This window comes from Neolamprologus brichardi, chromosome 13 (genome assembly GCF_056152115.1).
Source record: "Neolamprologus brichardi isolate AB-2024 chromosome 13, ASM5615211v1, whole genome shotgun sequence".
Classification (NCBI taxonomy): Eukaryota; Metazoa; Chordata; class Actinopteri; order Cichliformes; family Cichlidae; genus Neolamprologus; species Neolamprologus brichardi.
Window position 1 is genome coordinate 11,484,466 of NC_142116.1, and position 16,813 is coordinate 11,501,278.

The following is a 16,813-nucleotide window of genomic DNA, read 5'->3' on the forward strand; positions in this document are numbered from 1 at the left end:
GGCTATGAACTCACAGTGCTTTGCATGTTATTATGCGCCAACATGTCTAAAGAGCGAGAGGATTCGTCACCTAAATGGAAAAGCAGAGGTAAGCCTGGTCATTCGTTATGTCCTGCAGCATGTCAGAGTCGTCCCACTGCTCATTACCGCCTGGACCACTTGCACCTGCGCTCCTGCACAAAAAGGGGACTACACCTCACCAAATAAGGACATGTGAGAGCCTCGTTGGGGATGACGTTAAACGTGAAATGGGGAAGAACGGGAGCGCGTGGACCGTTTAGATGAGGGACCTAACGCGGAGAAGGAACGCCGAGCTAATCTGGTTACATAAGAAGCCATTGTATTTCCAGAACATCTCTGCGCTAATCTGCTGAACTATTCATGCTCAACTGTCCCGCGGCGGCGTAACATACAGGACGGGCGCGCGCGCACACTTGTGGCTCAGAAGGCTCAGAAGCTTCTTCTGCTTTTGGCAGCGTTTGAAACCAGATAAATACATACAGTGATATACGTTCACGGATCCCCGCAAAAGCTGCCATGCCTCATTTTGCAACTGGCGGCGTGTGCTGCTCGCGCCCGTGACGATTCCGCTGACGCGCCAATAGCCGCACCACCCCAGAGAGACAGAGGAGAGCTGCGAGCGACTGACTGGACACCAGTCTCTCTTTCTCTTTCTTTTCCCACCCCTTAACGACCGCGGACGGACGCCTTCTGCTGTGCAAAACCCGTGGACGAAATTTAAACTACTAACATCATCCAGGCTCTTCTGCAGAGATGGAGGTACCAGGTTTGGCGCACAACATCAGCAGTCCATTAAGTCCCTGCGAGGGGATGATCAAGGACCTAAGCTTGGACGCCATACAGTTATGCGAACGAGATGGTAAGGGGAGGATTGTCTGCTTCTCACTGGGGTGCTGACATATCTCCGCATAACGCCGGTGCATTAGGCCGCTTTGTTAGTTTCGGAGTCGCTGCAGGCATGCAGTCAGTTTGTCAGTGTTTGTCTCTGCGTGCTGTACCCTTATTGTGTGGAAGTAATAGGGGCAGCTGGTTCCTCGGATGGATGAATGGATGGTGCGCTTGTGCGTGCTCGGAATAGCTGAGCGTCTTTACAGTGGCAATAAGGTCTTGACTCAAAACGAATGTGTACTGCTTAACTTGGAAGCAGGAATCTTAGTCTAAATGATGAGTGTCTTGATTTCAGCACCACAGACATGGACAGAGGCCGGCTGCCACCCCGCCTTTAATCGCTAATTCTCTTCCATCTTCCAAAGGAGCTGCCTTTTCCCATGTATGCTCACTTACTGCATGTCATCCTGCAAATTTTATAATTACAAACGAGACGCTCTTTAGTTTCTATCCCACCCCCGGTTCCCATAAAAGTCTCCCCTGCGCTCACGTTTATAATTCATCAAGTCTTCCAGCTGCGCCCGTGCTGTGTGTTGTCTGTGGCTCACTTCTTCGAATCAAAAGTTTTCCGACTATTTATCATTAAACGAAGAGCTGAAACTATTCCCATCATAGAAAACGAGGCTTCATAAACCAGGCTCGTAATGCGAAAATTGACAAGTATAGCTGCGCGAAGAGGCTTAACCCCGACGCGAATTTAATGGTGGGGAAAGAAAAAAGGCAAGTCATCATCAGGAGAGAATGAGAGACAGAAACATGGCTGCACCCACATGTGTTCTCAGGCGGTGCAGCCCTACACACCCATCAGTGCAATTACACAGCGCTAATTCCACATCTGCGGCAAGACTCCTGATCACAGAGGTGCCTCTTAATTAAGATTGGAAATTAATTCACATGAAATATGATCACACCTTTTCATTGTGTAATTGGGTTCATTTTTTTCCTTCGCAGCTATGCCAGATTGATTTGTATGTGTATACAGGCTGGTTAGGGCATCCAAGGTGTCAGTGATGTATCTTTATTAAGTCTCCTCGGTCACTGTAAAATCTTTTAGCTGCCAGCGTGTATACCCCTTAGAGCTGATTCTAAACGGTATATACGCCGATGCAGCCCGTTTCAAATGATCACTGTGCTAGCCTTTGTGCTTTCTGTGTTGCAGGTTTACTGCTGAGCCAAAACAGCCACTTTCTTAGTTTCCAAGCAGGTTACTCAGTGTAAATATTATCTGTGTGTGTCCTTGAGACACCCACATACTCTCTGTTTATGAAGCAACACAGTGACAATGTCCACCTTCTGTGCAAATTCTTCAGGACAAGTAGTTGTTCTTGTACAAGTATTGTCGATGGGTTAGTTGAAACTGTTTATGTGTCTGATAGGAACAAACGCCCAGAGTACCGTGGACAAAACTTGAACTTCATGAAGAGATTAGAAAAAACAATTTATGTATGGGTGTTTGTGCAGATTATCTTCATACTCCCATAAATATTTAGTGTTGCCACATTAAAGTGGAGCACATATGTAAAAATACAGTTTTCAGCTTGTTTGGTTAACTTTCTTTCTTTCTTTTCTTAAGAATGGTTTGTAGATTTTGACCAGTCTCTGAATTTTATCACCTGAGCCTTTTATTTTATTATATTATATTATATAGTTTGCACTGTCCCAGCCACACCCTTTCTAAAAGACTGGATCACTCACTTTTACCTTTCCTGGAAATGGATTGTTATCTTATCCAATCAGTGCGTACATTTTTCTCAAGGTCCGCATTCATTTCACTGTTCCACGGCTTTCTAAATTTATCTTCCAAATCATTAATATTTAATTATCAGATGAGAGGCTTCTATGCCTATGCTGACCCAGCAGATGGATGCATATAGCTTCAGTAGGCTTACTGTCTGTGGGGAAAGGGCACTCTCCAACACAGTGAAGACTGTTTGGGAATTTCAGTGCACAAAAGGAATGGTCGGACACAAGTCGTTTCTGTGTGTCCAGTTTTAGACGGGGTGTTAATGGTTCAGTTTAGTGATGGGGCTGTGGCATGAGTAGGTGGGTGTGGGGCAAGTTTTGCTGAGAATGAAGAGTAGTACAAGTCACAGCATCAGCTCATGTGAGCAGAGTTTGTCTGCTGGTGTTCCCCATAGTCTGTGGATCGCTCCCACGATGCTGTGCTGGATAAATTTGTCACCAACCCCTGTAAGGCTGACAAGGAGCACCATTTTGATTTTATATCCACAGTTAATACGCATTTGCAGAATGTAATCAAATCCACGCTGCATGTCTCACATGGCCTTTGTGCCATACCCGCTGATGTGATGAAGTTGCCATGATGGATGGCTGCTATTAATGCAACCAAGCAGTGTGACTGTGCTCTTTGAAATCTTTCTGAAACAGCAGTAACATACTAGCATGCGCATTTCCAGAATGGACTGGTGCACTGATAAGTCAATACATAGATGCATTTTTAATCCCTTGACAGTGGACCTGAGAACATCATGAAATTGTTCTGAGATCAAGCTGGCAGTGAAGGACTGAAAGTCTTTATAAAGATAGCTGTTGTCCTCCTAAATCAAGCAATTTCTTTTTTCTTTTTTTTTCTAGTTCAATCATCTGAATGTTTTTTTTCTTATTCCAACAGCTGACAAACCCTTTTTGAAATTACTGACATTATCACCAGTCATGTGTTTACTGCTAACAGTAAATTTCAGAATACTAAAATGATCAATTGAAAATAGGAACAAAGATATAAAGTTTCATTATGTTCATTTTTTTATTAGCTCAAACATGCTGTGTCACAGTCGAGCAGGGCTGGAGCCAATGAGTGAAAGTAGCGATGCTCCTTGTGTTCATACAGACACATTCTCGGAATCAAAGCTACATCCACTAACAATTTCTAGTCAAAACACTCCCGCAGAGCCATTTCTCTATGGCCTTTTCTCCTACACACACTCACTCGAACAGTGCAGCCATCCATTTAAATTAATTTTGGTGCGTGGCTCCAGTCTTTCACATCTGCTAGAATGGCTATAGACTCCTGTGATTAAAAAATACTCTGTGGGCACACGGAAAAGCGTATCCAGTATGTATCAACATGATACAACAGCAGGTCTGCCTTATGTCATACAGCGTCATCTGAGTAAGCTGGCATTTTAGTTTGGCTGTGTTCACTGTGAGCAGTTGTGTCTCATGACTGTGCTGGCAAGAGTTGGAGGTACATATTATGCAGTCACTTATTGACCGTATAACATATTCGCTTGCACTTGACCGCTCTACAGTGGCGTCTGACCTTGAAAAGCCACTGCAAACATTCATGCTTATTTTTCTACTGCTTTCTTTTTTCACTGCTGGTATACAAAAATCCCTCGCTGCAGAAAGTCAAAACATGAAATGTAAAAAAACACAAGTCTGAGATTTGGAGATTCATATTCTGTGCAAATGAGCACTGATGATTCATTCTGGTCTCTGAAAAGTCTTTAAAAAAACCCTCTGTATTGATTTTGTTGATTTTGAACCTACTTAACTAAAGACTGCATTATTAAATTATCGTTACTCATCTTTGTTTGGTGTTCGGGGGCTTACTGATGTCTAAAAGGTGGAAAATAGACTGCGTAACCTGATGAACGGGGCATTGTTTATCTCACTCTGAGAGAAAGATGTTTTTCCGTTGGCAGCTTCTCTCACTCCCAGCATGATCTGTCTCGGTCTAGCCTGTGCATTGAGAAGAACAAAGGCGTGATTTAGGTTTTTTTTTTTAAAGTACTGCAAGCATCTATGCCTAGTGTCTGTTGTGTTGCTCATGTCTGCAGATCAATTTTACATCGAGCGCTGCAACTTAAAATGTAGGAGGCTTGTCTGTCTGAGTACCTCCTTGTGCACTCAGAAACAATAATCTGACATACAGGGCTCAGAAATGTGTTTGTTTTTTGATCATTAAACTTGATTGAAAGTTTATTTGTTTTGAATTCAAGAAGTTTCAAATGGAAGCATAATGTAGTCTCACATCATGGAAACTCCAACCACCAAGAGAGTTCATTTACATTGCTTAAATGGTCTAAATGGAAATCAAATCACTTTCCTCTTTGGTAGAGAGCGCCAACAAGTAATTTATAATTTGGAGGCAGGTGTGACTGGAACAAATCCCACCATAAAGAGCCATTAGAATGGCTCCATGTATGCATGTTAACAAGATTTATATTGATCCTTCTGCACTATTGCTTTTCCCTGTGGCATTCGACTGTTTGCACAGTAAAAGGGCAATAACCAATATGGTCCATTTCTTAAACTCGTCTGAGGCTTTTCATCTTTTAAGATTGCTTTTGTTTTTTCTATAGGGCTGATATTTTCGTGGCCTGCTCTTTGGTGCTCTGCTGTGCATCTACAGATCTTGCATGTTATTTTGAACTCCCGGTGCATATGTGCACAGCATGAGTAATCTGTGCTCATAAGCTCTCAAGCATTTGCTCCAAAACAGACTCTTGTCTTGCTTGACAAAGATCAAGCAAAATTTCACCCCCTCCTAATAAACAGCATAAGGAAATGGAGTAAATCGACAGAAAACAACAGCGGCTTATTACAGTATATTGTGTTTAAAAATTATGATTCAGCAAAATGAACACTGGCATCAAACATAGCACGTTAATTCAAAAAGGAAGGAGGTTTTGGTCTTCCTGAGCAAAGCCATCTTCATCCCGTTTGGCGTTCATCATTCGTCTTGTGCTCTTGCAGCCCCAGAGGATTCAGACCTGAGCTTAACACTGGCTCTAACAAAGCTGGTGAACACAAGATTAGCTAGATTAGCTGGTATCAGTTAGATATCATTTATTCATTTTAGCCTCTTTTGGGGGTTTTTGTTTTTGTATATTTTGCACACGTCACTCTTCAACCTAACCAATTCAAAGCCAAACTTCACCTTTTTCTCCTTTTAACCTGTCAATTGTCCGTATATATGTCTATACCTCTTCACAGGTTAGTACCATTTCCTTTTCCCTTCAGCTTTCAGAGCTCGTTTTCCCTAATAGCACAGCCTTTACTGTGACTGAGTTGCCTTAATAGTGTTCTGTAGGTGATTTCTGACTGCATTTGGAAAGCTTCACTGCCTCAGTGTAATTCTCTTCATCTGCAGGTTAATTAGGAGAGCATTAGAGTAAACGAGGTAAATCAGTATTGTGGAGTTGCAGAGAGATGGGAGGGCAAAGACCTGCATGGGGTCTAGTTTTTAGTGAAAACATCAATGTTGACATTAACAATTTAGGGAGCAGATGACAAGCAACCTACAACACAGCGAGTGAGCGTGCAGGTTTTTCATCTTTGATGTTTGATGTCGATTAATGTTTACAGTTGTATACTGAAGGTGGCCAGAATTAGAGAATTGTTTATCTGCACAGTAATTTTTTTTTTTATAAGCAGGCTTCATTTTACATTTGAAAATCTATAAGAAATCCTTGCCATTGTTTCACTTCCTTTGGGGTATATTTCATCTTTTGCTGACATGAATGTCAGAGAATGACAACAGGCCTGGTAGTTTTCTTGAATCTGTTAAAGGTCAGCAAACAAAGTCTCAGGTGGGACTTTATGTAAGCTTTATGTGCTTACATCACTGTCTGCTCTGTGCTGACTCGGTGGAGCGTTTTCTGTCAAAGGTCCGCGTCGTCACGTCTTCCGTTCACTCTCTCTGTCTGGTCTGAGCCAAACCTATCAGCTCAGTGTGTTTAAGTATAATGAGATGGACTTTAAAAGCAATAGGATGAGGTGGTTTCACAAATCAAAGAAGCGCAGTAGGGCCAAGCATGATCGTGCAGTCAGTCATGCTGGATCGGGTGATGCTTTAACTGCTGGTATCTTTACATATTTACATATGCAGGATCATTTTCCCATAGGTCCCAAAAAAGTCTGGGTCATGACATGTTGGTAGAGATAATAGATGTTATGTCCAAATGCAATAACTTAGTCATGCAAAGATCCTTGCACTAAAGTCCACAACATGTGTTATGTTTTAATTAAAATGAGCAACAGTTTTGCCCAAGTGTGTAACAGGAGGTCTTTTTAAATCGAAGATGATGGTAATCAGCTAGTTGTGATTAGAAACTAGTGATTAGGACAAAAGTAAGTAGGGGGTCTGGTCTGGTGTGATTTGATGTGGTGATGAAGGACATAAATGTTCCTGTAATGGATTTTTTTTTTCTAAATTGGTCAGAAGTCATGATTTTAGAAGGTAAAAAAGGTTCTTAAAATGAATCAGTCTAGCAATGCTCTACTGTGTTGTATGGAGGTGAGGCAGGAGTGTCCACACTCCCAATTATAGGATTAGTCTTTTATCTCGCTCCCTCTCATTTGATGAACAGAGATAGTTTTTTATGCTCCACTGGTTCTGCCATTGTTGACACTCTATTGAATCCAACCATGTTTCGAATCACTCCCAAACACCGCATTCTTGAATTTTACTCACTCTTGTTTAGACCCCAGAGCATACACAGAAAACACATTGTTGCCGTGCCAAGTGGGCGTCCCATAGTGTGACGCAAAGTCTATATTCATCCTAATCTTACAAAGCTCTTATTCAACCCGGTTTTGACATTTCATTAGCCTCTCTGTGCACTTTGGGTTGAAAGCCTTTGCTACATGTTACAGTGGCCTATAGTGCGTGACATCTATGCAGCTCGGATAAAATTGAGATTTATTCATTTCTTTGAATGAGAGCAATGGAAGCTTTTTGTCTTAGCCAAATACACTAGGTACTGGGTATGAAAATGTATCATGTAGCTTAAACCAGAATTGCATTTTCCTTATTTCCTAGAGCACAGAAGCCCCGCCCACCTGCTGGAATCTTTTGTTTCCAAAGGGGCAGCCAGTCAGAAAAACAAAGATGGATAAATAAGATATTTAAGGATCGCTTTTAGTCATGTAAAGTGAGTCTAATAGTGCACAAGATGACAAACATAGATTTGGAAATTAACATAATGGGCCTCCGTTAAAGAAGAAGGAGGAAAGAAAAAAGCTCCTCTGTGACATTCACTGGCATTTTAAATGTTATGGTTCCAGGCTTATGTGCAGGGCCTACACTGTGACAGCTGTGTTTTATCCTTAAAACTGATTATAAACAGACCAATCTCTGCCAAGACGAGAGGGGATTCAAGCATTTAAAATATTTAATGGCGCATATGTTCTGGAGAGCTGATAGGTGTACATGTGTAGAGGGACTGATGTGTTGCCATGGAAACACACTGTATATGGCAGTCGGTAACGCAGCAGGTTTTTGTGTGTGACTGTGACATGGTGGCTATATTACCCAGTGTGCTGCCAGTGGAATAATTCCTGCTATATGTTTAGGTATAGCGGTGACTTGATGCGGTTATAATGATGATTTGTCACTGGTCAATGTTTCTTCAGACATAGATCATCAAATAATTTAAGTGCTAGGAGACACAACTATTATTGTATTAAATGTAAACCAGAACCTGGTGTTTATTCAGAGGATTTCTAGACTAAATTTGAACCATGTCGTTTCATTATGGTGTCTTCTTTTTCCTCTCCTGGACTGTGCAGGAAGTAAATCCCAGGACGGCAGCATCTCTGAGATGGAGGAGCTCCCTGTTCCTCAGAACATCAAGATTAGCAACATCACCTGTGACTCTTTCAAGATCTGCTGGGACATGGAGGCACGCAGCAAGGAGCGCATCACACACTATTTCATTGACCTGAACAAGAAGGAGAACAAAAACTCAAACAAGTTCAAACACAAGGTAATGCTCAAGTAAGGGAGGCGCATAAATACCATTTGAAGATTTCAGTGCTGTTGTTATAGCAAAGGCAGCAAATATTGAATTTCAGCAACTCCAGGCTCAGGGGGGCACAGCACAGCCATCTGCTACGACCGGCTGAGGGATGAGGGGGAAAGAGAAGAGAGCAAAGAGTATCTTTAACCAAATGATTTTTAAAAAAAGCAATTTTACATTTTATTATTTAACCAGCTAATCATTTCCTTTCGGTTGAATCCTTTTTTAAAAGCAGGTCTCCGGGCCAGAGGTGTGCAACAGCAACTATGAGCAATATAAGACAGCTGTTACACATGTTACACAAAATCAGTATATTCATATTTTTTGCCAGCACAAAGGAAAGCAACAGCTGTATAGTTCTGCATGAATACAGGCAATACTTTGCACAACAGTTATTAAAAGATATTAAACCACTGCTGTACATTTCCATTATTATTCTTGTTTAATAATTATACTCTATAATCTGCCATAAACATAAATCTATTCATATTTTATGAACAGTTAATTAAATTATAGTATTAAATTCAATACTATAATAATGGGGATAGGTTAATTGGATAATCCAAATTGTCACTAGGTGTGAATGTGTGAATGAAAGTGAGTGCGAATGGTTGTCTGTCCCTGTGTGTTGGCCCTGCGACAGACTGGCGACCTGTCCAGGGTGTACCCCGCCTTTCGCCCTATGACAGCTGGGATAGGCTCCAGCGCCCCCCGCGACCCTGAAAAGGATAAGCGGAAGCGAATGGATGGATGGATGGATATTAAATTCAAATTTTCTGAGAAACCTGTGGCTTAGAAAAAAAAACTCTGCTCAATTTGATGTTTTTGATGAAACTTCAATTCATTCTACATTTCTTCTACTTCTGACAGAAGTGGTGTTGAATGAGCTTTTCACCTTAATTATCATAACTCAGTAGTGCTTTAGATAGATGTTGCCGTGCTCTAAACATCTAGTGTAATGCTAATTATTGATCTCTGTAAACAGAAATGATTAGTGTTGACGCTGTTTTACCTCAAGACGACCTTACCTTTTCGTGCTTGCAAGATGAACTCATTTCAAGGTGGTTTTGTTCAAAGAATCCACGGTCAGCTGTCACTTTGAGCTCTGAAAGGCTAGTACCGCTCTCACAGCCTTCTCTGCCAGCTCGTTCGCGACGCAGTCAAGAGTCTGGTTTGGTAATCTTACCGACTTGTGTCATCAGCCTCCTCACACTGCTGGTGCTGTGTCACTGAGTGTTTCTCCTTTCTGCTCCGGAGTTGCAGGCGACCCCATACTAATGTTTTGATTTTGGCGCAGGAGCAGTGTCGGTGGGTTGATGGGCTGCCTCTGTTGCTAGGCAGGGGCTCTTGGTCCAATCAATGAGCTGCTATGGCCCACTGATTTTTGGGTTGTGGGGGGTTGTTGTTGGGGATGAACTGTATAGTTTACATTTACACAAATGAGAAGCCGTGGCTGCTACCTGCAGCCAGTAACATAGGGTAATATAACTATGTGTGTGGTTACAAGCAAGTGGCTACAAGTGTCTTTATAAGGAGTTTCTTTCTGACTAATTCCTTCCTGCCAACACTCACTCACTTTTTCCATTCCACTCTGTCCTCTTTTACTCCTTCCATCCCTCCAGGATGTTCCTACCAAACTGGTGGCCAAGGCAGTACCCCTGCCCATGACGGTCCGGGGCCACTGGTTCCTGAGCCCACGCACAGAGTACACAGTGGCTGTCCAGACTGCATCAAAACAGGCTGATGGGGACTACTCTGTGTCTGAGTGGAGCGAAATTATTGAATTCTGCACTGCTGGTGAGGAATATGGTGCTTTGATGAATGCATGCACTTCTAGGATATGTGACATCAGTCTTGGCTTTAATTTTGGGTGAGCCCGAGTTAATTATAGAGAACGATAATGGAAGAGAGAAGAATACAATGGAGTAAAGGCTAGAGCATTAATGAGGGAGAAGGTAAGAGGGAAGCTAATATACTGAGTGGAAGGCACGGATTATAACAAAGAAAGGCTGAGAGGAGCTGTGCTGTTTATCTCCTAATGCAGAGGTCTCGGAGTTCAACGTCATTGCCTGGGGACCAGGAGGGGGGAAGGGAGGTATGGCATGGGTGGATGAGGAAGGACATCACTGGGGTTAATTATGATGTCCAGTTCCAGTTTAGGGTGATTGTTGCATCTCGCTTTGTCTACACTTTGAAGTGCCAATAAACTTGAGCGTCAACACCCATGATAGCAGAGCAGAGTTGTTTATTATAGTTTTTTTTTAAATTTTCTAATTAGTCTTTATTTTTATCTCCTTGTGACTTTTTGTTTTTAATCCATACTAAAATAATACTTACTAAAAAAGTAGGGCACTAGACCTAATTTCCTCTGCATTTTTATTTTACTTTAATTAGTTGTCAAAGTTCACAAAATTGTTAGTTTACATTTTCTTCAAAAGTTTTTAGTTTTTTCTAGTTTTTATTTATTATTTAACTAAAATGTGTTTTCACTTCTAGTTTTCATTCTTAGTGTAGTTTTAGTTTATTTTTATTTATTTTTATTTTATTTAGGACAGTGCATGTTAATGAACATACATGTAAAAAAAAAAAAATACATGAATGTAAACATACCAGATTAAAGCCAAGGGCTAATTTCCATCTGTTGTCCATAAAACATAAAAATAGACATAATAATTCATAAAAAAAAAAACATAATTCATTCATAATAAAAGCTCCATCACCAAACTCACACATACACACCATTCTATTCCCAAATAAAACATTCAAACTATACATGATCACACACTTCATTTGTCCATAACCAGTTTAGTATATGTAATCAAAGTATTGGACAAAGAGATATTATGACCTTATGATAGTAAAATATAAAACATAACATTCTGTAAAGTCAATCAAAAATCTAATCTTAAAAAAAATTAATAGAATTACTAAAATTAGTAAGCTTTATCTTCTGGCAACTGTAATATCAAGACATTATTTTAGGACAATCTATCTAACAGCTGAAATACTTCAGTGTGGACCAAACAGGTGGACTATCAGTGCCTGTAGAACAGCTATACAATCAAATAAAATAGATGAGGAGAGGCAGTTTAAATCTGAAGAAGAATGACAGGCAAGTGAAGAGTGTGAGCTGTGTCACAGTTAAATGAAGCTGTTGATCCTAACAGCCTGACACGAGATGCCCGTCCTGTCACCAAAACCAGTCGAACATATGTTTTGACAAGTTCGATGTCAAATGCATTTTTCCTCTGCACGTAGAAAGCTGCGGCTTTGTGCTCCATCAATCTATATAAAAGTCAGCCTTTTTGACATTAAACATTTACAGTGTCAGGATAAAGCGGATGTCTTCTTTCATTTTCATTCAAAGTACTGAGAACTTTAACCGGTTACCTGTGGTGATGTGTTTGGTGCCTGTGGGAAAATAGCCATGGGGAAAATGCATTCATGATTTTTTTATATGCTTCGGAGAAAGTCCACTCCCCGTTGAGTACATCCATTTATCGAAAATGTTTTTGGGCTTAACGCTGAGTCATATCTAAATGGAAAAGTTAAAGATGGAAAAATGCCAGGATCCTTAATGCACGGTTCATATTTCATCCTAGCCGGTGCTTCTAGTAGGTCTTGTTTTGTTTTTTTAATGTTTACATTTACTAATACTAATGGCATAAATGACAAAATGCTGATAGCATGTATACAGATTTCTAATCTGCTTTTGTAGAAATCATTTTTACAAAAATGTTTCTTTCTCCAGATTACTCCACAGTGCATCTAAACCAGCTGCTGGAGAAGGCGGAGGTCATTGCTGGGCGGATGCTGCCTTTCTCTGTCTTCTACAGAAACCAGAATAAAGAGTACTTTGATCATGCCAGGTGGGCATAACTTTATGATTTTCTTCTTTATTACATTACAAAGAAAGAAGTTAAAGCCTGGACCTAACTGAGCTTCCATGTCATTCTGTATCTAAAGAGTTGGCTGTTATATTGTTGGGTTAACACATCTGCCAACTTGCATAGCTCACTGCCACACACATTTCTAGCAAACTTCTCCGGCTCACTCCTTTCTGGTCATGTTTTATACAATACAGCTTACAAGCATGTGGGTAACATGATATCAGAAAAATGTGTTGCTCTTCAGCTGCTAAAGCAAAACCAGATTCAGCTGCATTGCTTTCATGAATCTGCAGAAATAAGTACTTGAGCAGCCAGCCATTTTTTCCCCCAGTAAACAATGCTACACATGCACATCAAACGAAAAGCCAGGTCTTTTTTTCTACACTGTGATTTGTTTGAAAGCTCCATGTAGCTGACAGACAATAGCTGGCAGTTGTTCGGGAATGTAGTCAAAAGAAAAACAAAAATAACACAAGTATGACAGGAAAAGAAGGGATATCTCTGGAGTGGTCTACTACTGTTTACTGAAGCATTGCGCAGCTAGAGTGAACTGCTTTTTATCTCGTTTCATGTGAGTGAATTTTCTTTCACTTTTGGCCTCTTTTCTCCTCCTTTTACCGGAGTGACTGTTTTCTCTCCTATCACCCTGTCCCTCAGAGGTAATGCTCACAGCTTAACAAAGCACAGTCTCTGTACTAAAGCCACAGCTTGTGGGCAGTCTTTTGTTGGTGCTACACAGCATGATGTCATCTGGATAGTCATCTCCCTTTTGCTGAGTTGTAGCTGCTACAGTGTACCGTGCGCCTGTTAAACTGCGTCATCATGTGGCGAGTAAGAGTACTGACAGTACCGCTCAAATTAGGCTCTTAACACTTGTGGTTGGAGCTGAATAGTCCATAAAGCCCACGACAAAGCTTGAAATATGGATATAATAAGAACCTCTGGAGTGATAGCTGTATGACTTGCCGTAATAATTACAGTTCCATTATCGGGACTTTGCTGCTCAGATTCCCTCTGTGGAGAAGATGTATGCAGCTGCCACAGATGCTTTGAATGTTCAGTTGTTAATCTGAAAGCTGCTTTTGTTTTATAGCAGTTTGTCATAATGAAAAAAAACAAACAGCTCATTGGAATATTTTCACCCCCGGGATTTCAATGAGACAAACTGGACTAAGCTAAATGTGATTGCTATAAAACTTTTTGTATTATGAGCCTCAGTATACAAGATGTTTTGCATCTTACGCATTCAGTTTATTTCCCATGTGTTACAAATTCCAGAAAATTGCTCTTTCATTTCTAAATCAAAACCTGGTGCCACTCTCTCCAGTATTTACAAAAACTACTTTGATTGCCAGAGAAATGGAAAAACAGAATAAAACTGATTTCATTCCTTTGTTTGCAAACTTCAGGGAGGTGCAAGAAAACCGGATGCTGCCCTCTATTAAAGACAACAGTGGCAGCCATGGCTCTCCCATCAGTGGTAAGCTGGAGGGCATCTTTTTCAGCTGCAACACAGAGTTCAACACTGGCAAGCCCCCGCAGGATTCCCCGTATGGTCGCCATCGCTTTGAGGTGCGGGCTGATGCGCTCTTCAACCCTGACACCAACCTGTACTTTGGAGACTTCTACTGTATGTATACAGCCTACCACTATGTGATTCTGGTCCTAGCACCGAAAGGCTCAAGGGGTGATGAGTTTTGTAAGCAGAGGCTTCCTTTGCTCGACATCAGCAACAACCGTTTCCTTACCTGCAAGCAGGTTGAAGAGGGTGATGGTGGTTTGGTGTTTCACCACGCCCAAGATGTCATCTTGGAGGTGATCTACACAGAGCCTGTAGACCTATCCTTGGGCACAGTGGCAGAGATCAGTGGGCACCAGCTGATGAGTCTCTCCACAGTAAATGCCAAGAAGGATCCCAGCTGCAAGACCTGCAACATCAGCGTGGGACGCTAGGGGCAGAATGTTTAAAAGGAAAAAGAGCGTAGGAGGGGGGGGGAGTAACTGACCTCTACTCACACAAAGGAAGTCCACATGTACTGATGAAGCAGACCAACACATGCATGAAGCAGATTTAGTAGGCTAACACCAACATATCTCTGACACTGCTCTGTACTCTCAAAAGACCATCATTCCCAAAGAAGAGTGGAGAAAAAGACGAAGGTATAACACTCTGACACCTGCACCATTGTCTACTCATCTGAGGGTGGGTTATCCTAATGTTGAAAACAGAAACATATAAAGATATCTTAGGAGTCAGCAGACTGAAATATGTAAACCTGGGACACCAACGACACAGATCCATCTACCCATCCGGCAAGTCTCACTTACAAAACCCTTTAACTGTACTAACAAACATGGGCTGCTTCATTTCAATTTCCTGTTGTTTCTCAAATCAGTTGTCCCATACTTTATTGGCCTATGCCTTGCTCTTATAGATATACTGTTAACTGCCCACTGTGTGTGTGGACAATTTCTTTTTTCTGATTACATTGTCTTATTTTATTGTCATTTTTTACGATGTTTGATTGTCATTGAACAGTTGACAAATTGTTTTTACCTCCTCCTAGTGGCATGGACTGGTACTACAATTTTCTAGGGCTGCAGCATCGATAGTCATCTTGATTTATACCAAAGGTATTAAAAACCAGACATAAAACCGCTGTGGAATCTTAACCGTACTAATGCAACAGCCTCTGAAATGTGTATTCACCGAGTCTTTGATGACCAAGAGTGAACTATTTGTTAAAAAAAAAAAAAAAAGCATGATGCAGTTCTGTGCAGCATGAGTTTGAAAGCTGTCAGTACCTCTGTCATAGCAACCTTTTCTGCAACAGTCATTCTTATTTCGTTGTAGTTAGTGCAAAGAAAGAAAATAGAACCTTAAACTGTGTTTATTAGAATAAATGTGAAAAAATATTTATTTTTATTGATACATTCATATATTATATATAGATATATAGAAAACTATATAAACCAGAAGTGCACAATGTTAAAAGCTCTGATCATTGTCAACAACGGCATTTAGGGGGGATAAACTTCATATAGGCAAAAATGGGGGTAAACACAAATTCGACAGCAGGTACTGTATAACTTGCACTATGATGTTCACCAAGATTCACATTTTTCCAAGGTGAACACGCAAATTCAAAAGTTACAATATAGCTCAACTATGTAATTCTTAATACATATCATAGCACAATGTAGGACTAAAAAACGGACATGCACAAACACTGCAGGATTGTCTCATTGACTGCATTTAAGCTTACACGTTTCTGCCAACACAGCACTTTTAAATGCATTTTCCACATTAACCCTGGACACAGGTGTCAAATAGTGTTTTGGCAAGGGGGGAAAAAGTGAATAACAAAAAGTGCCATATAATACATAATCTTAAAATGACTCCAGTGTAACTAACATCAAGTTATTACAGCGCTTCATTCTTGACATAGATTCGTGCTACATAACATAAGCTTGCTACATCAGGTTTATAATAAGATGGGTCATGAATAATAAGGGATGTCTTCTTGGGACTGCAGTGACCCCGCATTTCTGATTGTCACCAATTTCCATCACTTTTTCCTTCATGTAAAGTGCATCTACATAATGAGCATGGCATGAAACAAGACCAGAACCACCGGCTTCACGACCTGATTTATTTCAGAAACGATCGAGTCCTGTTAAGTTAGAGAAAAAGGTCCCACTGTGAGTAACTCAACTTGTCTTGGTTGAGTCCTGTTGTTTACTAAGCAGGGCCTCCAGTAGACGGAGCTTCGCTTTAAGGTTCTTATACTGGCAGTACTCCTCCGCCATTGGTCCACGGTCCTCCTTCTGACATGCCCTGTTAATGATATACGGAGGATGGAAGATGCAAATGAAAAGCAAACTTTAGTTTGTAGTTTCCAAACAACTTGCAGCAGCTTCCATAACTGGTTGATGGTCCCTATGTTGCCTTACTCAGATAGCTTTGTACAGTGTGTATTGTAATTAAAAAAAAAAAAAAAAAAAAAGACTTACTGCATTAACTTTGGAGGACTAACATGTACAGTACGGTGTACAATTCAGAGCAAACATCTGTCTTTCCTGAGCTCTGTGTGCTGGATTAATGTTACATGAGTGTGCATTACACTGTCGTACCATAACAATGGAATTTCTTTTGTGGATGTTTTTCTTTTTTTTCACAAGGCATTGTTGAAAACCAAATGTTCCAAGTTTAGTAAAAGACAAAATAAAATTCAAAAGCCAAGTACT

General features: G+C 40.8%; 2 protein-coding genes across 6 annotated transcripts in view; one reads left to right on the forward strand and one right to left on the reverse strand.

Moving 5' to 3' along the window:
* phyhiplb (phytanoyl-CoA 2-hydroxylase interacting protein-like b) lies at positions 1-16,811 on the forward strand. 2 transcript variants are annotated; one of them, XM_035904702.2, is made up of 5 exons: positions 1-88; positions 8,446-8,642; positions 10,298-10,472; positions 12,427-12,544; positions 13,975-16,811. In XM_035904702.2, exons 1-5 carry the CDS (start codon positions 25-27, stop codon positions 14,516-14,518), a joined length of 1,098 nt encoding a protein of 365 aa, XP_035760595.2. In that variant the 5' UTR covers positions 1-24; the 3' UTR covers positions 14,519-16,811. The 2 variants fall into 2 exon arrangements, with proteins under 2 accessions (XP_035760595.2, XP_006783750.2); XM_006783687.3 differs by lacking the exon at positions 1-88 and adding an exon at positions 152-880.
* Positions 15,431-16,813, reverse strand: part of LOC102798882 (protein FAM13A-like) — a 19,999-nt gene continuing 18,616 nt past the window's right edge. For 2 of the 4 annotated variants that reach the window (XM_006783689.3, XM_035904701.2), the window contains one exon: positions 15,432-16,403. In XM_006783689.3, the coding sequence (XP_006783752.2) occupies positions 16,277-16,403 (127 nt within the window). In that variant the 3' untranslated portion in view covers positions 15,432-16,276. Of the gene's footprint in view, positions 16,404-16,813 lie in introns of all 4 variants that reach the window. The other 2 variants (XM_006783688.3, XM_006783690.3) reach the window with 2 other exon arrangements.

What these genes read in the sequence shown, in the direction of transcription:
- phyhiplb (XM_006783687.3), top strand. Translation starts at nt 775, where the DNA reads ATGGAGGTACCAGGTTTGGCGCACAACATCAGCAGTCCATTAAGTCCC. An exon ending in TATTGAATTCTGCACTGCTG is followed by an intron (nt 10,473 to 12,426) that starts GTGAGGAATATG and finishes TTCTTTCTCCAG; the next exon opens with ATTACTCCACAGTGCATCTA. An exon ending in GAGTACTTTGATCATGCCAG is followed by an intron (nt 12,545 to 13,974) that starts GTGGGCATAACT and finishes TGCAAACTTCAG; the next exon opens with GGAGGTGCAAGAAAACCGGA.